General features: G+C 39.3%; 1 protein-coding gene across 2 annotated transcripts in view; it reads left to right on the top strand.

Annotated features, from left to right (window-relative positions):
- The window catches only part of LOC111045760 (SWI/SNF complex subunit SMARCC2), a 46,936-nt gene extending 25,770 nt beyond the window's left edge, over nt 1–21,166 (top strand). The window contains exons 10-15 of one of the 2 annotated variants that reach the window (XM_039425750.1): nt 5,683–6,012; nt 6,560–6,786; nt 7,991–8,211; nt 11,343–11,500; nt 18,550–18,648; nt 19,570–21,166. In XM_039425750.1, coding sequence (XP_039281684.1) covers nt 5,683–6,012; nt 6,560–6,786; nt 7,991–8,211; nt 11,343–11,500; nt 18,550–18,648; nt 19,570–20,271 — 1,737 coding nt within the window. In that variant the 3' untranslated portion in view covers nt 20,272–21,166. The remainder of the gene's footprint in view (nt 1–5,682; nt 6,013–6,559; nt 6,787–7,990; nt 8,212–11,342; nt 11,501–18,549; nt 18,649–19,569) is intronic. The other variant, XM_039425749.1, reaches the window with a different exon arrangement.
- Nucleotides 21,167–21,697: the final 531 nt, after the last annotated feature.

The following is a 21,697-nucleotide window of genomic DNA, read 5'->3' as shown; positions in this document are numbered from 1 at the left end:
TCAAGATTTGAGGTAGCTTGTTATAAAATTTCCTACCAATATAATCTGGTTTTTGTTCAAATAACCTACTATTGTGACCCATTATATGATAATCTGCTCTGTTTCACGTATTATACTCATGAACATCTGAATTCTGGATCACACCACTCGTTTTCACATGCATTACAACTTCATATACATACAAAGATGGCACAGTTAATAGACCAAGCTTTTTAAATAAAGGCCTACAAGAGTCTAACCTATTCACTTTCTCTATACATCTGAGTGCCTTCTTTTGAATCTTAAACACTCTGTCCATATTTTGTTGAGATGAATTACCCCATACTAAAATAGCATACCTAATATGAGATAGTATAAGTCCATGGTAAGCAGTTAACAGTAGTTTTTTATCATTCAGCCTAGCAAGCTGCCGCAGGACAAATACCCCAGATGATATCTTATTACATATCCTCTCAATGTAAGGATGCCATGTTAATTTCCTGTCCAATAAAATTCCCAAGAATGCTACTTTCTCTTCTTGGTCTAATTCATTTTCCTCTACAAACACATTTATTTCTCTATCCTCTACTGAATTATATTTACTTTTGAATTGTAGGAATTGACATTTCTTACTATTTATTGTTAATTGCCTTTGCTTCAAGAATTGGACAATTGACTGTACTCCAGTAAAAGCATTTATTTCTAGACTATCTAATAAATAATTGTTAAAGATAAGCGATGTGTCATCAGCAAACAACAGAGCTCTGTGATCTTTTAACTCTTTTGGTAATTGGTTCACATACAACAGAAACAGTAAGGGACCCAGAATTGAGCCTTGAGGTACTCCAGCCTGGACCTCCAGTTTTTGAGATTTAATTTTTACTATTTCATTCCCATCCACCTTGGTAAGCTCAACACACTGGTTTCTACCTATGAGATATGATTCAAACCATTTTAGTTCTATACCATTCACACCTACAGTTTTTAGTATTTCCAATAATATTCTATGGTTCACACAATCAAAAGCTTTGGATAAATCAAGAAATATTGCGGCTGCCTTCTCACCTGAATCTATTATATCTATTAGTCTTTCAACAAGGGATACTATTGCAGTCTTAGTAGATTTCCCTTTCTGGAACCCATGCTGTTCATCACATATGAAATTAATTTCTTCCAGGTGCATCAATAACCTATTTAAAACTACTCTTTCAAAAATTTTACTTATTACATTTAGAATACTAATGGGTCTATAATTTTCAACTCTTTCAGAATCACCGCTCTTGAAAATTGGCAAAATTTTTCCTTGTTTCAGATCATCAGGGAAAATACCCTGCTCTAGTGAAGTATTAAGGAGATGCAATAAAGGGTCCAGTAATTCATTTTCACATTCTTTTAAAATTTTGCTTGAGACCCCATCCAATCCTACTGTTTTTTTGTTATTCAATTTTTTTATTATTCTTGACAACTCATCTCTTGATAATGGATGAAATTTAAATACCTTTTCAATTGGCTCAGCATTTAATGTAGTTGTATTATAAGTATTGCAACCTGTTGATAATATTTATTGAAAAAGTTACAAATGTCTATACTATCATCCATATAATTTCCATGTTCATCGATTATCCTAGGGACATTAGTAACTGTATCTTTTTGAGCTGCTCTCTTATTTCTATTAATTACCTCCCAAACAGCAGAGTTAAAATTGGTACTAGTTGTTAATATTTCAGCTGTTTTCTTACACTTAGCTTTCCTCACTTCTTTTGCATAGTTTTTCTTTAGACATTTGTATTTGACTTCACTCGGAACATCCCTCACTAATTTAAATTCCTCATAAGCTTCCCTAACAATATTTCTTTGAGTAAGAATATCTTCAGTTATCCATTCATCTACTTTGTTTAATTTACTTTTTACTTTGACTTTTTTTATCGGACAGCATACACTAATGTGAAATCTTAGAGTATCAATGAATTGCTTATATTGTAATTTAGGTTACAACTGTTATAAACACTACTCCAATTTTCTTGAAGCAGTTCCTGCTTCAAACAATTTATATTCCTAGCTCATATTGCTGAATTTCTTTCACAAAAGTTTTTTTTCTGCTTGGATTCTGGCCCTGCAACTTAACATCTAAAATTTGATAGTTATGATCTGATAGATCTGAGCTACCTAACCTGACATTACAACCTTCTATATTTGTGAGGATATTATCAATAATTGTCTGTGAAGTTCGAGTTACTCTTGTATATTCGTGGACCTTAATTTCTAAATTATTTATATTAATAATATCTCTAATATCCTCTGTCATTTTATCCTGCCTGGCAAAATCGGTATTGAAATCTCCTACTACTATAACATTTGTGAAACGAGCGGTTGTAATTTCCAAAAGTGTATGGAGCAGCTCACAAAATTTTTGCCAGTCTCCATTTGGTGACCTATAGATACCTAACACTGCTACCTCAAATCGATCATCAATTTTTAACCTTAGTCCCGTCACCTCTAAATCCATCTCAACAGAAAATCTCTTAACAAAATCCAGTTCATAAGTTTGGGTATGTTTAGCATTGCTAGTGAATATACATACACCACCACTTCTATGAGCTATTCTACAAAATTCTGATCTCAGTGAATAGCCTGGAATCCTTACTTGATTTATTTCCTTTATTTTTAAGCCATGCTCTGTGAAAATAACAATGTCAGGATCCTCCTGTTTAAGAAATACTTCTAATCTGTCAATTTTGTTGCGAAGATACTGAATATTTTGATGATAAATACTAAAAACCTTACCATCTTGTGCTACTCTATCTCTAGCATTTGTAGCTATTTCCCTTTCACTGTTTTGAGCCAATTTACTAAAAAATCGTTATTTGTTTTTTCGACTGTTTTTAAACCAGAGGATTGCAAACGGCTTTCAATCAGCTCTGCCAATCTATTACAAAAGATTACTTTGCCAGATCGATTTAGATGCAACCCATGATTAGTGAAGTTATGTCTTTTCAGCCTTTCATTTAGAAAACAAATCCCCAGTTGTTTAGAGTTCTTATTTTTTAGGCTGTTGATTGTATTATGGATTGATTTGTTTGTCGAATTGATTGCTTCATTTAATTCTGGCCTATCAAACCTATTAGGAATAGTACTTATTATTAAGTTTGTTTTTTTGCTGAGTGGCACAATTTCCTTGATTTTTCTGTTACTTGAGGAAGATGATTCAAGTTAGGTTCATTTATATTATTTGAGCCACCCAGTACAATTAGATAGTCATTTTCATCAAAGTCTTTAGTTTGTTCCCTAGCTGACTCTACAACTGCATTAATTGATGCACTTGGCTCGAAAAAACATTGGACATCAAATTTATTTTTTAATCTTTTATCAAGGAGATCACTGCAATCACGTCCATGACTGGACGTCAGTAACAGAACTCTCCCTTTCCTATCTTTATTTCCCTCAGCTATATTTTTGGTTGCTGTCTTCAAAACCTCACTGTACGACCATTTTCAGAGCATTTCCCATCATTTAGGTTAGATTCTATTTTTTTGCATTTGGACGGAGGTTCTATCATACATTTAGTTGACAAATCAATGCTTCTTATTTTTGCCTCAAATACTATTCAGTGATATTTTGTTTACTCAAAATGTTTGTATTCTATTTCACTAGATTCTCTGCAACAGTGTATAGAAACATATGTTGATAAATCTTATGGATAGTATCCTAGTGTTTGCCAATAATTTTGTATTTCCTCTGAACTCTAAATGATAATTATTTTTTATCACATACTTCATAAAAATACATAGATGAAGATTTCAATAAATAGTCCAGTCAATGAATGCTCAAAAAAGGGTATAGAGGGAAAAGTTTGGAAGACAATTTTTGACCCCGCAGTTCTGTTGAGGGTAGTAAAGAGGTAAACATATCAAAAGTCCCCATCCCTACCTCATGTGCTAATTTTCAATGCTGCAACAATTGATAATTTGAAATGGACATTTGAAGGAACACAATTTTTTAATAATTTGCAGCTCAATTATTGGGATTAGTTAGAGGGTGAACATAGCGAAAGTGCGCATCTTTATCCCATTTGTTAAAGATTAAAGTGTGGAACCTTGCTGCAGTATTGAAAATACCACCCCAACCCTCATTTCATTGAAGCTGCTACAACAATGAAAGGAGAACTTTGATTAGTGAAATAATACATCATATCTAAAATAATTCAATAAACTGGAAACACACGATAAGCAATAATTTTTATGATGCATTGTTGGAGAGTTATAAGCCCTGAAAGAGCAAAACATTGGATAAAAACCTGTCATTTTAACAACTACACACCTTCAAGAGTGAATATCTGAAAGGGTAATAAAGTGAGTTCCACGTTGTAATGGCAGTATTTGATTAACATTGGTGTTTCTGTCCTTCTCTTTCTTGCGACAAAGCTGATAGCGCTATCCTTTTCTCGCTCAGCGACGTTACCAGATCGTTTTTCAACAATGTAGAAATATAATTAATTAACATTTAATCTCAATAATTATGAAAATGTATCATTTAATAATTGAAAAATATTTTTTCTTGAATAAAATGTAATGATTGAGCATTTCAAACAAGATCGAACAGTTAATATTACATCAGATATACTGGTATCAGCTATCCACTATAGAAGGCAGTAACAAGGCAGAAAATTGGTAACGTTGTTCGCCTATCTTTCTCCACTGCCGTTATAACGTTATATGATCTCTCTATAATTATGCCAACGTCATAGCAACTGTCACGGATAGTATTATTATTACACTAATAGCCTATAGCCAATACTACAACTTGTATGTTACGATTGAATAATTTTTTATCTCTTTGTTAAGTAATAATCATACTGAATTAGTAGCTCACTACTTATTTTGTATCAGTTTCATATTTTAGCTCCACACGCTCGCCAACAATATAATTATTATTTTAATAAGTCATCGTAATCTTCTCATAGTACGCCTGCGCGGTGCTATCTCTCCCGGGGCTCTAGTCGCATACCTCTGCCCGGGGTAAGCTAGGTTGCTAGCTTGCTCGCCTCTGCTAGATGGAGTCGGTCACACCCTTGCTACCTCTTGTAATGCTTCATTCAAACCTCTCCCCCAAAGTCGCTACACAGTTATTATTTGTTAAAAAACCTCATTTAGTTAGACCTCGTTATTTTCGTTTACACCTCAAGACAAGTGTTACTAGTGAAAGTGTCCAGTGCTCGTGAACTATGCGTATTCTTTCCATGGTCATGGACGCGAATTCAGGTAACTATTCGAAAACCATCGAACAATGACTTGATAAGGTATTGTGAACTATGATTATTATGTTATGCTTCATTTTTCATATTCCTTTGTTTTATTATATCTCTCATTGCTTGAACTGATGTCAAGCTGGTCCTTCGGAAATTTAATTCATAGTTTTACTATTCAAATCATTACTGTGCTCTAAAAATATTATTCTGTTCTCGTCCTCAAACCCAATAACAAACACTCTTATTTAAATAATCTATCAAGTATTTCTCTATTTGTCACTTCCTCTTCAACAGGAATTGGAATTTCATAGAATGATAATGCTTACTATTGGCTATGAGTATAGTTACCATATAAACACAGTTTAGCCATTTACTGTGATGCTATCACTATTATTATAGTGGTGATAAAACAATAAAAATGTATTGAACAAATGTTATGATTGTTTGCTATTTTTTAGGACGTGACGATGAAGGAGGACCAGAGCCAGGAGGACAACGTGACTGAGCAGACCCATCACATCGTGATCCCCAGCTACTCGGCGTGGTTCGACTACAACTCGATTCACACGATCGAGAAGCGCGCGATGCCCGAGTTCTTCAACGGCAAGAACAAGTCGAAGACGCCCGAGATCTACCTGGCCTACCGCAACTTCATGATCGACACCTACCGCCTCAACCCGACCGAGTACATCACCAGCACGGCGGCCCGTCGCAACCTCGCTGGCGACGTGTGCGCCATCATGCGGGTGCACGCCTTCCTCGAGCAGTGGGGATTGATCAACTATCAGGTACACATTCGTTATATGGTCTTCATCTTATGTTTGCTTAAATGCAGTTACTCACCAACATGTCAATAATAATGACGCTACAAAATCATTCAAGCACGGGCTTGATTAACATCATTTACACATTCGTTATATGGTCTTCATCTCATATGTTTCCTTAAATACCGTTGCTCACCAAACATTTCAATAATAATGACGCTACAAAATCATTAAACATAGCACACAGAAGCACATTGAGGACCATGATAATATTAAATCATGATAAACTTCTCTATATTTCATTCTTATACACTCCATATGTCATTCTTGGAAATCCGCCTTTAAACTGTATTTGTTAAATTCTAAACATCACCTTCTGAAACTTTCAAGAAAATTTCATCTTACTTTATCCTTTAGTAACCAGAATGTATTGATAAATATCATGTCCATGGCATGGAACTCCTTACTATGTAACTTATGTAAGTTTTATATAACGTGGAAAAATGTGTCACTATATGTACTTGTAGATGTTTAAGGAATCTTTTGACGACATGGTTTTTGATGTCGCTAGGTTGACGCCGACAGTCGTCCTACTCCGATGGGGCCGCCGCCGACGTCGCACTTCCACGTGCTCTCGGACACGCCCTCCGGCCTGCAGCCGGTCAACCCACCCAAGACGGCGCAGCCCTCCGCCGCTAAGACTCTCCTCGACATGGACAAGAAGGTCACCGCTCCCGACCACCTCGCCCCCAACTCAGACATCGAACCCGGCACCAATTTCGGCCTCAAACTCGATCAGTCAGTCAATATTCTATAATTATACTCCAATATTCAATACTTCATTGGTCACATACATGGGTACAAGACTTAGTTAAATATTATTATTGATTATTTTACAGAAGTACTGTTGATTTTTCTAATGCCAACATAATATCTCAACTCAACCACTAATAAAATTTATTATTAGTTGTTGACGATGCATTTTAATAATAATGTATGTATTCAAATCAAAGCATATTTATTTTTCATTTCCACCCAAAAACTTCATGATACGATGAATTTTCGATAAATGCAAAAAGCACTATTATGTAGGTGAAGGCTGGTAGTTTTTTTTATGATTGCTTTGAACCGCCACTGATGATTGTATTGAATTTGCAATTATTATCTATTTGTAATCCACATACAAGCGGATCATTGCAATTATCTATTATTTGTAATCCACATACAGGCGGATCATGAGGGCATCATTAAATGAAAGTTGCTTACTGAGGGTGACGCCCACATGAGTTCCATGCTTGTATGTGGATTACAAATTAATAATTGCAAATTTAATACAATCTTCAGTGACTACCGTTAGTGGCCAGAATTAGGCCGGTTACAGAGCTCGACGGCCAGTCAGTGCGTACTTCAGTCACGCTTGTCTTTTCCATAGATATTCCATGTATCCGTACAGAGCAGGACTGACGGCACGCATGGGCACGTTCAGGACCATGCGTTTTACAGCTGTGATCATAGCGAAACGGTTCGAGCAAAAAATTTTGAGATTATGTTCTTGCATCTCCGATTTTTGCTATTAATTTTTTCTTCCACTACTATATTTGACCACAGCACAATCACATAGATAAGGTCACCCCGTCTTTCGGAGGAGACGATAAGCCGTCGACTACCTAAAACGTAGTCGTCTCTCTCATCTCATCATCATTGGGCATGCACAAGTACTAGAGCTTATGTGGGCATCATCCTCAGTATTATTATTTGAGGTTGAATTATTTTTCTATCACTATAATTTATAATGTTTCAGTGGTTTTTTATTGTTATTGATGTTTTTTGTATAATAGAAGCCTCTCGCTGATGACAGAACATGCTTGATAATCATGCATGTTATGCAAGTTTGTCATGCATGTTCTACTGTTAGTGGCCCTGGCCAGCGTTATAGAAGCCTCCAATTTATCTCAAATTATTATTATTGCTGTTTGGTAAATGATGTGTGGGGGTTTTGTAGGTACAGCCGCAAGCCAGCCGCGCTGCGCAACAAGACAGCGGCCAGCTTGACGCGCGACTGGAGCGAGCAGGAGACGCTGCTGCTGCTGGAAGGCCTCGAACTGTACAAGGACGACTGGAACAAGGTGTGCGAGCATGTCGGCACCCGCACCCAGGACGAGTGCATCCTCCACTTCCTCCGGCTGCCCATCGAGGACCCCTATCTCGAGGACCATGAAGCTGGTCAGTAGCAGTGTAACTGCATTCCAAGTTAGAACCATCAGCTGTTCAGTTTATGACAAACGCCAATTCAAATTACAGTCCGGGTCCTGTAGCTTTGCCTATAGGCAGAGAGCCACTCAACTACAATACTACCCTTTCAAAAACATCAAACATTTTTGAAAATTTATCTTTCCATAAGCAACAGATGCTGTTTTGTATCTTTTCAAAAGCAACTTGTTGCATCCGAAAAGATACACAATGAGCTTTTTGCTTTGGAGCTTCGTCCTTTTAACACAACACAGCCTATCAGCTGACATTCGTTCAACATGCTCTTTCCATTGTTGGTGATATGTTGCAACTCTCTCATTCATGAAGAATCTCTGTGTGTAGGGAGCTTCCTCCATCTAGGGATCTAGGGTCTCTGAAGCGTGATGTTTTTGCAGAGCCTTGAATATTACCCCGCGAACCATACCTTGCTTATATGCCGTTTCAAAGTCACGGAGGCAAAGCTATGGGACGCGTACTGTAACTTGGGACCGTAACAAAGTAATTACATTATTTCAAGTTCTAACTATCAGCTTATCCAAATGTAACACAATGAATATAACAAATAATTAAACAGATGTAACTACAATGAATGCGACTATAGCTTGAATTAATCCTGGATTAAAGAAAACATTCACCAGAGTAGAACCGGTTGGTGAGGTATCAATGATCGTGGATAAGGATAATGAACGACAGTACACACATACTCCTTCTAAGTTAGACTTGGATTTAACTGCTATTTATTAGCACTATTACTTTCTATTTATTAATTCATTTTACACGCCCAAGATACAATATAACAATAAAAAAGATACATAGGCCTACAAGTGAATACATGCAATAAAATAGCACAGGTATAATTTACTAATTTAGAGTCTGTGGTGTAAAAATAGTGGGTCAAGGATCTATATGGGTCTTATGTAGCGGGTCTTAACCTTTTATTCACTAAAATAATATTACAGAACTAATTTAAGCCTGTGTGGTCTTTAACTTGGGGCAATTTTGATACGGTTTGCGCCGAAGAGAGGGTTTTGTCCCCATATGTGAAGGCTTTACGTGTTTTGTTTTTCATCTTTATTCCATTTCTAATTAAATTAATAAAATATGAGAAAAAAGTAAAACGTCAGGTACCGCGATCTAACTGTGTCTTTCAGCAAGTGAATCGACTTTAAACACTTGAATATTTTCTGATTCAATGATGTTTCTATCGTAAAGCGGCTCATGTACAGGAAATGTAGAGCTGGTCAGTGCTTTTTATTACCACCTCTTTCCACCAATTTGCATTTGTCAAACATGTCTTTGAATTTTAAGTGACTTATTGAAGAGTACTGACCCCCAGTAACTGTAGACGAATAATGAAGTAATTGGAGATATTAGACTTATGACAAGAGTGTAACAACTGATGGATGCTTATTAGGTTGAAAATCTCATCAAGATGACAGTAGTTGTGGGTTTGATGAAAATCAGTTGCTGAAATCACAAGAAAACTAAAAATATTTCAAGCATCCGATAGATTCTTTCACTACTCTAACTTTCACGTTAAAGGCTTGGCTGTTTGTTCCAGTCTTTATAATTTTCTTTTTCTGATGAAAAATCAGTCTCTTATATTCAAACTTTTCATTCTCCTTGGTCTCGTAACATTCCTCATACTGGATTTTTGCTCTCTATTACCTTTCTTGCTGGTTTATAATCGAGAGCTTCCATAGGGATTCTACCGGATTGCATGCTTTAAATAGTGCGTGGTAGCAGTCGGTCATATTGAATTGATGTTCCATAAGATCATGGAAATCTTTTGGAACGTATTGCACCGCTATTTATGGACGGAAATGCATGTACTATACATCACATGTAAATGCTCACATATGCTCTATTTTTAGGATTTAAGTTATAATAATTAGAGACATAAAAATATGTAGGCCAAGGAACAGGTGGGTGGATCAAGTGATGGATGACCTGAGAAAGATGGGGGTGAGAGGATGGAAAGAAAGAGCCATGAATAGATAGATAGATAGATAGAAGAATGGAGGCGTGTTGTGAAGGATTGCCAGAGCTCACCTAGGGCTGTAGTGCCGGATAAAGAAAAGAAAGAAAGAATTAGATACATAATATAGGCTACACTTTGTTATATAATTTTGTATATACTATTACTGTTTCATTTTACTTGAAAATCTTATTTGTTTCTAAGGATGCAATTATTCGACAAATCACCTATCAAATGGGAGTATTCCCAATATATGATGTAATGTGATGAAAAATAATAAATAAATTGGAAAGGGAATCAAATTCTTCAAAACATGTACTTGTTACTTTTTTAATTTTAAAACACTTTCATAATTACAACACGAATAAACTTTTTGAAGTTTGAATTTTTCCATGGCTTTTGGACGGAGTATTTGAAATTTGAAATGCTTATGCGTTTCTTAATTTAATACGCTGTTCAATAAGAATTTTTTCATGAAGATCCTTTGTAAACTGTTGTAGGCGTGATATATTCCAAAAGAATAATGCATGCATAATTTGACTGTTTATACATTGGTTTAATGAGACATAAATTCAATACGACTGCTTTACAATTCAATATACAATTCATTTATACAATAAGTACATTATTATCACAATGATAGGGAGAGGAAAAATAAGGTAACCTTGTGCTATTCCAAATTTAGATAACACATAGTCCGAAATAGGTTAAGTCTTGTAGTTCTTTAATTTACAAAATTTTTAGTCCTCAAGTATTTTCAAATTTGGATGCTTCAAAACTAAACTTAGAAGGAATATTTCACATTATTATAACTAAAATGGGAAATATTCACATATTAAAAATATAATTTTGAAGAATTACCGAAAAATTAATTCTTTAAAGCAAACTTAAACACTGCATTACGCACTCTTTATATCAAATTAATCAAATGTTGCAACTCTGGGCCAAATTTTATTTATTTCAATCCCGCATTTTATTTATTCCAAAATGTAAGCATTCATTATCAATAGCATAAATACATTCCATTCAACTAATGCTGACAATTAGAACTATTTATAAATATAATAATCAATGATTGCCGCCATTGAACCAATGAAGGGAATGTTAATGGTAATGTGTGTTGTAGGTGGTGGAGCACTGGGTCCGTTGGCCTACCAGCCGATTCCGTTCAGCAAGGCGGGCAACCCGATCATGTCGACTGTGGCCTTCCTGGCGTCGGTCGTCGACCCCCGCGTCGCCGCTTCGGCTGCCAAGGCCGCTATGGAGGAGTTCGCCAGCATCAAGGTGTGTGCACAAAAAATCTGGTGTGGCGCACTCACACAACTTTCCTTGCCGTTATGAAAATTGATCACCTGACGCTAGTGTTCACGCGCATCTCAAGTCTACTATTCAAAGATCTGAGCCAGCTGGTGACAGGACAATAACGCTGGAGACACACGAGGTTTCCTATCTCTTCATAGTGAATGATTTAATAGAATCAACAGTTGCCAACAGTTTGCAATTGAATAATCACGTTTTCTCGAATTTCGAGCTTATTTTCAATTTTAGGTGAAAATGTTACTGAACATTAATTGCAGAGATTCTCATGCTCAATCTTTTCCACTCAAAATTTTTTGTTTAAATTGTATCTGAAGCCTGATAATTGGGAATTTAAAATCAAACTTTGCATAGATGGGGCGGAGCTCCTGAAATTTTTACAGATATGGGACTTGTGGCAGTTGATAGAGCTTATCAATGACTATTCTAGGTATAAATTTAATCAAAATCGTTGGAGCCGTTTTCGAGAAAACCCCTGTTTTTGACAACATTTTTGCCATTTTAGCCGTCATCTTGAATTGCATTTGATCGAAATTGTTCGTGTCGGATCCTTATATTGTAAGGACCCTAAGTTCCAAATTTCAAGTCATTCCGGTAATTGGGAGATGAGATATCGTGTACACAGACACACACACACACACACACACATACAGACCAATACCCAAAAACCACTTTTTGGACTCAGGGGACCTTGAAACGTATAGAAATTTAGAAATTGGGGTACCTTAATTTTTTTCGGAAAGCAATACTTTCCTTACCTATGGTAATAGGACAAGGAAAGTAAAAACATATCATTTCAAAATGGTAGTGGAGCAAGATAGGAGAATACCGTTGCCGATTCTCTCTCTGCCTTCTTTAGAGGATAGCTGCTGATACCGGTATATCTGATGTAATATTAACTGTTCTTCCTTGTTTGAAATGATAATTTATATTTCGTTCATCAAGAGAATATTTCTTCAATAATAAAATAGTAAATTTTCATAATTAATTGAGATGAAATATTATGTTCGTTTTTTATATTAATTTGTACATGTTTTAAACAAGATCTGGCAACGTTTTAGAGCTATGTTTATGTTTTGAAGGGACAGATTCAAAGATCCAAAGGTTCAAAGAACCTCACACGTCAACCGAAGCTTATTGTGTGTCCCAAAAGTATGTTAGGCAAACCAACTCCCGTGTCCTTTGCAAGATCCAGGAGTTTCTCCCCTATACCAACATCCCATTCCTCACCTGGTTGATTACAGCCAAACAGAGCCCTTCTTCTAGCTCCAAGACTTCTGCAATCCAGTATGATATGCTTAGCAGTCTCTTCAGACTGATTACAAAGCCTACACATCTGGCTTTCACATCTGGCTTTCTGAGTCCAATTTTGTGGAGATGTTTCCTGAAGTGGCCATGTCCAGTTATCAGGGCAATTACCTGCTTGACCTGACCTCTACCCAGACTCACCAGCCACCTGGTGAAGCGAGGGCTTGTATCTGCCAGCAGTCTTTTGCCAAGTGCTTGACCAGGGTGACCCTGCCATTGCTGGTGGTGTAAGTCCCTGCACCATTTACTTATTGTGTGGAAGGCAGTTGCTTCACTTATGCCACAGCCCGGCTATGGGCCAAGGAATGGCATACTAGAACCCCGCTTAGCAAGCTCATCTGCACGCTCATTACCTCCTATGCCTACATGGCCAGGTACCCAACCAAGATGCACAGAGTTGAGCGTTGCAAGCCTGCTGAGCGTTTTGTGGCACTCCCACACCAATTTGGACTTGATTTCATTGGAGTCAAGAGCCTTGAGGGCTGCCTGACAGTCTGACAGGATTACTATATGCTTATTGCAGTAGCGCCTGGCAATGCCTATGTTGGCACAAGCCATGATGCCCCAAATCTCTGCCAGAAAGATGGTGCAGTGTTGTCCCAGACTTGAATAGACTTGTGTTCTAGGTGAATCACTGTACACCCCGTAGCCAGATTTCCCTTCAATGAGAGAACCGTCTGTGTACCAGACAAGGCTGCCTCTTTTGGGATAGGGCCCTTCCTCAGACTTCCACTCCTCTCTAGAGCAGAATTTAACAGAGAAAGGTTTAGTAAAAACCAACTCCGTGCTCATGACATCTGACGTCATCTCAAGCACAGGGCTGTGGACAACAGCTTTGGCGATTGTGCAGTGGCCTGTTCCAGACAGGCCTTCTCTCCATTGGCCTGCAACTTTCAGTCGATAGGCTGATTTCCGTGCCTCTGCCATAATAAAAATGTTCAATGGCAGTAAGCCAAGAGCAACTTGAAGAGTTGCTGACGGGCTGCTCCTGAAAGCTGCAGTGACTAGAAGTGTTTGCATCCTTTGTAGACTTGTGAGTTGGCTGTGGCTGCAACCTGGTTCACCTTTGTCCACCAGACTAGTGATCCATAAGTTACCTGAGGCCTTATTACTGCCTTGTACAGCCACAGAGCTATGTGAGGCTTTATCCCCCACATGGAGCCTGCAAATCTTCTGGTCGTCATAAGCGCCCATTTAGCTTCATGCAGTGTATTGTTTAAATGATTGTTCCAAGTCAGCTTTGAGTCAATGGTCAGCCCTAATTATTTGACTGTACTTGATACTTCAAGCCGTGTAAATCCAAGTTTCAACCTGGAGAGAGACTCCAGGTTCTTTTTCCTTGTATATGGAATGAATGCAGTCTTCGAGGGATTTATACTTAGTCCCTCTCCAAGACACCAGTCATTAACAGTTTTGAGGTTGACGTTCATGACGTCAGCAACAATGTTGGTGAACTTTCCCTGTACCATGAGGACTATGTCATCAGCATAGCCCTGCACAAAGACACCTTTACTTGTGAGTTCATTAAGGAGACCATCGACCACAAGGTTCCACAGAAGAGGTGAAAGCACACCTCCCTGCGGACAGCCCCTCGCAGGCGCAATCACCATCGACTCACCTTGAAGATCAGCCATGATCCGCCTGGAGCAGAGCATGGCCTCAACCCACCTACATATGGCCGGACCGCTCGGACCATGGCCTTGTAAGTGACATTGTCAAATGCGCCCTCAATGTCCATGAAGGCACACAGGGCAATCTCCCTGGCAGCAAGGCTGTCCACCCTGCTCACAAGCTGATGCAGGGCTGTTTCACAGGACTTGCCAGGCTGATAAGCATGCTGATTCCTGTGGAGGGGAGTGTCTGAAAGCACTCCCTTCCTTAGATGTCTTTCCAGCGTCTTCAAGAGAAACTATGTGAGATTGATGGGACGAAATAATTTTGCAGTTGAGTAGTCTGCTCTTCCTCTCTTTGGAATGAAGACCACTCTACTGAGGCGAGGCACCAGGCTTGAGGGATGTACCCATAGGCCAGACTTGCTCTAAAAAGTTCACACAAGAGAACTAGTAGAGCTTCTGGTCCTTGTTGCAGCATAGCTGGTATTATGCCATCCCCCCCCCCAGGAGATTTGAAGGGGCCAAACTTGGATATGGCCCATTTAACTTTGGAGAGTGTGACAATTCGCCTGGCTAAAGTCCAGCTTCCACGTTCAGCTCTTGCCATGAGCTCATTTTGCTGTTGCCAGACATGCCTGAGCAATCACTCTCGAAGGTACAATCTGGAAAATGAGTCTCAAGAAGAAGTTTGAGACTTTCTATAAATTCCAGTGGTATATTGTCCCCCTGGCGACCTAAGAGTTCCCAAGAGGCCAATTGGGCTTGAAGCTAAAACACGCTGCAGTCTTGCTGCTGCGCTGAGACTGTTCACCTCTTGTGTAAATTGTCTCCAAGAGTTTTCTTTAGCTTTCTTGATTGCAAGGCTGTATTCTGTGAGTGCCCTGTGGTATGGCTCCGTTTGCAATGGTTATGAAGCTTCCTTACAGCCGCCCTTTTGCGGTCAAGGTCAGCAGTCCACCACTTAGTATTGGTGTGACTCTTTCCCTGCCGCAATGGGCAACTGTCCTGAAAGCAGCTCATGATTGCATTCTGAAGGTCAGAAGCAATACGATCAATGTCTGCAAAGCAGGTAACCCTCCTGCCCAGTGACCCAAGTTGAGACAGAAGGTCAGACTTATAGAGTGATCAATTTCTTTTCCTCGGATTCCGATAGCAGGAAGAGCCGCCCTCGCTTTGCATGTCGAACAGACATACCTGTGATCAGACAAAGAGGCCTCATGACTTACGTGCCAGTTGTCAATGACCCTTAGGAGTCCTTCTGAGCAGAATGTAATGTCAATAACCTCACTCTGGTTTCGTGTAATGAACGTTGGACGGTTTCCAACATTACAGACATAAAGATTCTCGGATATGAGAAACTGAAGAAGAGCCTCACCTCGTGGGTTCGTGTCTGAGCTTCCCCATCCAGTTGTGTGGTGAGCATTGGCGTCACAACCTACAAGGAGTTGTCGACCGCCAGCACAAGATGACTCCACCAGGAGTTCAAGTTCTCTTGATGGAGGAAGATCTCTAGAGTCGTAGGGCAAGTAGGCTGAGCATGCAGTTGTGCTCCATTTCCTGCCCTCATAGCGCCAGGTTAATGAGATCACAGTAAGATCTCTGGAACAGAATTCATTAAGAGTTAGGCAGTCCATACCCTTTCTCACAAGTATGCAGGTTGTGACATTCTTGAGAGAGGTGCAGTATATCAACCTACCCTCTCAACTCTTCTTCGGTGAAGCCATGGTTCTTGGATCAGTGCCAGGTCAAATCCCTCTCTGAGGAAGAACTGGCAAAAAACAGCAGATGCTGCTTTACTGTGGTGGAGATTGATTTGAAGGACCCTGGGCATTATCCTTAACTGGTGTTGAGATAATTGAAACCTGCCAGAGTCCTAGGTTGGCTCTAGAGTTGGCTGACCTGACAGCACTAAAGCAGGCCTCATCCAGGAAACAGACAAATCCATAACCTTTAGGGTCCGGCAGGACATTCCACTCCTTCACCTTCAAGGTGGGGTTTTGCTTGTCGAGCATCTCGATGATCTTTTCTGGAGTTTTCTTCAGAAGCAACGGATGAGCTCTAGAGAATACCCTCACTGACCTCAAGATTTCTTTTCTCAGGCCGACAATGAGTTTCGTTTCCCCAAACGGTTTCAGTCTGGGGATGAGTGCCTCCAGCCAATGCTTAGTAGCATCGTTGATGCAGGATATGATCAAGGCACCCTTCTCCATGTAGGTGCCTGCAAACGATGGAATGCATCCATCCTCAAGGGGTAGGAGCTCATCTATGATGGTTTCTTGAATGACTTCTCCTTGCTCTGCTGAAAGCTTAGACTCAGGATAGCCTTCCAAGACAATAGCCATTTTGGTGGCAGAAGTGTCCCTGTAAGATGCTCCTCTATTGGAAGTCTCTAGATTCAGGGTTTGGTCCTCGTGACCTGCGTGAGTTCAACTCCTGGCCTTTTTTGTAGGTCCTTCCGCTGCGGGAGGGGTCGCCAATTCACCTCTAGGGCGCTTGGCCGCCCTCGACCCAGCTTCATGACCCACGTTTTTGCCTGGAGTTTCTCCCCGCTCTGGTCTCTTAGGTTTTTTCTTTTTGGCCCTACGAAACTTTGCAGGGTCAAAAGCCTCGCCCCTCTCATGAAGTTTAGCCTGAATGGCCGCCCTTCTTTGAGCATTGGTGAAATTTGATCTCTTCACCCGCAAACCGCTCAGTTGCTGTATTGCATCCTCGAGCATTGGTGAGGGTTCTTGTTTTTCTGGACTTTTGAGGAGCTCATCCTCCTCCTCCAATTGGGATGGTGTGATAAAGCTTACCTCATCCATATCATGATCAGTAGAAGCCTTCTCATCAGTAGAAGCCTCTATGTAAGAGTGCAACAGTACCTCCTGTGTACCTGAAGCAACCATTTCGGATTGAGGAATCTGCCCTGATGGGGCAGATCCTGATGGGTTTGAGGTCGAGGCAACTTCCAGAGTTGCCTCGGGGTTTGGTTTTGGTTTTGTAGTTTTTTCTTTGTCCATGTGATTCCCACGAGCAGCTAGGGAAGTACGGTCGACCCGAACAGAGCCCCGCATGTCCAGGCAAGGCTATGTAATGCAGGAGGGCGCCTGGTATCCTGCAGGCACCGTTAGTGACACCATGTATAGAAGGCCTAGTACCATCCACCCATCAGCACGGTCCACATAACACCTTGGGTTGGCCTGAAACAAGAAAGAGGGAAAGGAAGAAAGAAAGAAAGAAGAGTGAATGGCCAAGGAAGGCCGACAGATGGAAAAGGTAAGAAAGAAAGAATGGCACACAGCTAAGTCAATGGAAAAAGTGCCATTCTAGAAATTAACAGATTCAAAGCATACTAAGAAGGAGAAGAAGGGCTTTGGAAAGGGGCCCCTTTTAGTGCCTTCTACGACAAGCAGGGATACTGTGGGCAAATTCTGGCTTCAACAGATTCTTGAGTCTGATGTTCGACTCAAAGCTCCCCCAGCCCACAGGGGGTATTTAGAGCTAGAAATGGATACCGCTATCTACTTTGTCGAATGATAGACAAGGATAGCAACATTAATGTTAATCAAATACTGTCATTATAATGTGAAATTCACTAGGCTAGAAACACGCTGTAGAAATGCGTAAAATTTTATAGCAAATCATAGAAATTATTGGAAAATTAAGAACAGGCACAACCCAAAACTGTTCTATCTCGAATTTTGATTCAAAAAAGTTTTGTTCCGAAAATTTCGTATCAATTTGAGTCCAATTTCGAACCCAAACACATACAAACCGGAAATTTGGAATGAAGATGATTTAGAATCATAATCGAATGCAAATGTTTCACTGGATTATAACTAAAAACTTGAAAATAACACTTGAGTTATTTTATACTAAAACTTGAGCTATTAAATAATAGATAATAAAAAAACATATTCAGAATACATAACTATTAATAGCACATTGGTACTATGCTACACCTACTTAGAATGCTCATATAGTAGTAATGTACTATATTAGTAATTAAGTACTATACTTTTCACTTGTTATTCTCATCAATAAAGCCAGTGTATTAGACTTTGGAAGAGCTAATAGTTGAATAATTTGACTTGTATATTCTTGTTTTTCTAGGATGAAGTACCTGCTGCCTTGATGGATGCACATATTAAGAATGTTGAGGCTAACACTGCTGCTGATGGCAAATTCGATCCTGCAGCAGGACTGATACAGGTGACTCATAGTGCACTTAAATCAAATTATTAGGCCCTGGTTATTAAGATCAATACTGAAGCGTTATATTACTGCCGAAACTTCCCAATAGCACTCGCAAAATGGTGTAATCAGCAGATAATTCATCTGAATGTACAGTGTATCTGAGACTGGAATTCTCAGTAGATTGTTTCATTGAAACAACATTTTTTGTTTATTTCAATTTTTATACATTCGTGATAATGCTTCATCTCATAGCCACCTCTAATACAAGGCCGCGGCCTACGATATTACAACGTCGCAGTGTAGGCCTAGAATCTAATACATGATTGGTGAAAAAGATCAGCTGGTATTTTTTTTAAATCTTTTTCACCAATCATGTATTAGATTCTAGGCCTACACTGCGACGTTGCAATATCGAAGGCCGCGGCCTTGTATTAGAGGTGGCTATGATCATCTTCAATCATGAACGCTGAGATGACATGACGTTTGTGCTATACTAGTCACTAACTCATTTACTCCTATCAAAAATGTTATACTCAATTTAGTAAATTTATAAGGATTTTATTCCTTCAAATCACGATAATTAACATGACAATCGGGAACGTCAGATCAATGCAGCTATTACATTGATATTATAAGAAACAATTTCAATAATAGAACAACATAGAATTAGACATGGGAAAATACCCGTGTTGCCAAATTATGAGATCACGACCTTTTCATGCAAGCCAATATGCTGAATATATTCAACCGTATGCACTGTTTAGCAAAGTGCATTTATATCGTCTCCAAATCTTAACTTCCCATTCAAATTAGTCAATAGAGTGGAATTTAATCAATTTTATTAATTGTGTAAAAGTTCCACACCATCAATAAGTAGTGTTCTGTAGAATTTCTCAATAATTTGATAGCGTACTTAGTTGAATTTATTTTTGACAGAGCGGTATCGCCGGTACAGTTCCCGAAAAGGAGGAAGAAAGTGAAAAAGCCGAGAAGAAAGACGCCGAAAGCGGTTCGAAAGAAGAAGCCAAAGAAGGTGGTGCAGCCACAAACAAAGAAGGAGGTGGAGCAGCAACGGCAGCAACCGGAGAGGCAGCAGCCGAAGTGGTGGTCAAGAAAGAAGTCACCGAAAAGGAATCTGGCGAAGGAGAAGCGATGGATGTGGATAAGAAGGAGGAGAGCAGCGAAGGAGAGGTGAAGGAGGAGACGGAGCGCGACAGAGTCGTCAAGGATGCTCAGTTGCAGTCGGCGGCAGCCGCAGCCCTGGCCGCAGCTGCGGTCAAGGCCAAGCATCTGGCCGCTGTCGAAGAAAGAAAAATAAAATCGTTGGTGGCGTTGCTGGTCGAAACCCAGATGAAGAAATTGGAGATCAAGTTGAGACACTTTGAAGAGCTGGAAACCACGATGGAGCGCGAGAGAGAGGGTTTGGAATACCAGAGACAGCAGTTGATACAGGAGAGACAACAGTTTCATTTGGAGCAACTGAAGGCGGCCGAGTTTAGAGCGAGACAACAGGCGCATCAGCGGCTGGCTGCAGAGCAACAAGGACAGCAAACCACTCCTTCCACCACACCCACCCCACCCTCGCCACAGGCTGTGCCAACACCTCAGCAAGCGGCTACTTCCCCTTCTCCCGCCTGAATTAGTTTTTAATTATCATTTAGACACAACAGCTTGTTTCAAACTTGATGTAACAATTGTCGATAGTTTCTTACGAATGAATGGATGAACAAATGGTTCAGTCACGAGTGAAACATCGGCTTTACATGGTTGAGTCACGAGAAATGCTTGAAATTGCAGCGGATTAATGACAGCCGAGCTTTTTCTCCTGACTGAACCATCTGTTGTGAAGAGGTCGTACGGTTGGCTGCCCTGCCGGCTATTGTGCAGATTCTTAGAAAAATAGAACACATGCAAAGTGTTCTCATTCTGCTGCTATTTCAAACTTTTCCTCATGACTGAACCATCTATAGTTGAGTGCAAATGAGCCAGATACTGTACTATTTATGAAATAACTTGAATCCGAAAAACCTTCAATGTTCAAGATCAAAAAAATAATATGAATTGTACCAACATTTTGATGAGTAACTACTCACTTTTGACTAAGTGGCTGTTGGTGTTGTATTTGTAGGAAAATGCCATTTTCCACAACTACATCCGTTGTACAGTAACTTTCTGCATCGATGTATGTGTTGTGGTTTGATAAATCAACAAAAATTCTCTAGATTGATATGATGTTGTGGGTGTTGTAAGTGGGTGCTCTGAAAAAAGAATAATTGTTTTATTTATAAACAAAGTGAATGAATTATTCCAACTTGATAATGAGAGTATCAATAGATAATTCCGTGGTTAAGTGGGTAACTGTAGATTGAGTTATGCTTGGAAAATGATGTCTTTTTTATCAAAACGAATCAATTATTTTATATGTTATAGGATACCAACTTGGAAAAGTTGAAAATATAGTATTGTAATTTTATAAATTTTACTTCCAAATAGTACTATTCGATTCTATCGAGAATACAATCTATTGATATAACTTTATGTGGTTTTTATTCAAGTATCCTAGCATCAATTTTGTAAATTAATCAAGCAGGCAAGCTCAATCTATCTACTTGAGTGAGATCCACGTTATGTCAGTGGAAAAGATAGGACTTGTCAACTAGTCCAATGGTTTCTATCAAAATAATGACACTTTTTTACTTTCCGAAAAAAATTAAGGTACCCCAATTTCTATACGTTTCAAGGTCCCCTGAGTCCAAAAAAGTGTTTTTTGGGTATTGGTCTGTATGTATGTGTGTGTGTGTGTATGAGTGTATGTACACGATATCTCATCTCCCAATCAACGGAATGACTTGAAATTTGGAACTTAAGGTCCTTACACTGTAAGGATCCGACACGAACAATGTGTACGTTCTGTGTACAGTAAATTGTTCCATCACGTGACTAGTGCAAAATGTTCCCATGGAACGCCATTTCAAAATCGTTGGTTCAAGCTTTTGGCACACATATGAAGTTGATTTGCACTCACTAAAATGTGTCGTTTACTAGCTACGTGAATGAAGAAAGG

Source organism: Nilaparvata lugens, chromosome 4 (assembly GCF_014356525.2).
Source record: "Nilaparvata lugens isolate BPH chromosome 4, ASM1435652v1, whole genome shotgun sequence".
In the NCBI taxonomy this organism is placed as follows: domain Eukaryota; kingdom Metazoa; phylum Arthropoda; class Insecta; order Hemiptera; family Delphacidae; genus Nilaparvata; species Nilaparvata lugens.
This window is presented reverse-complemented; position numbering and strand designations above follow the sequence as displayed.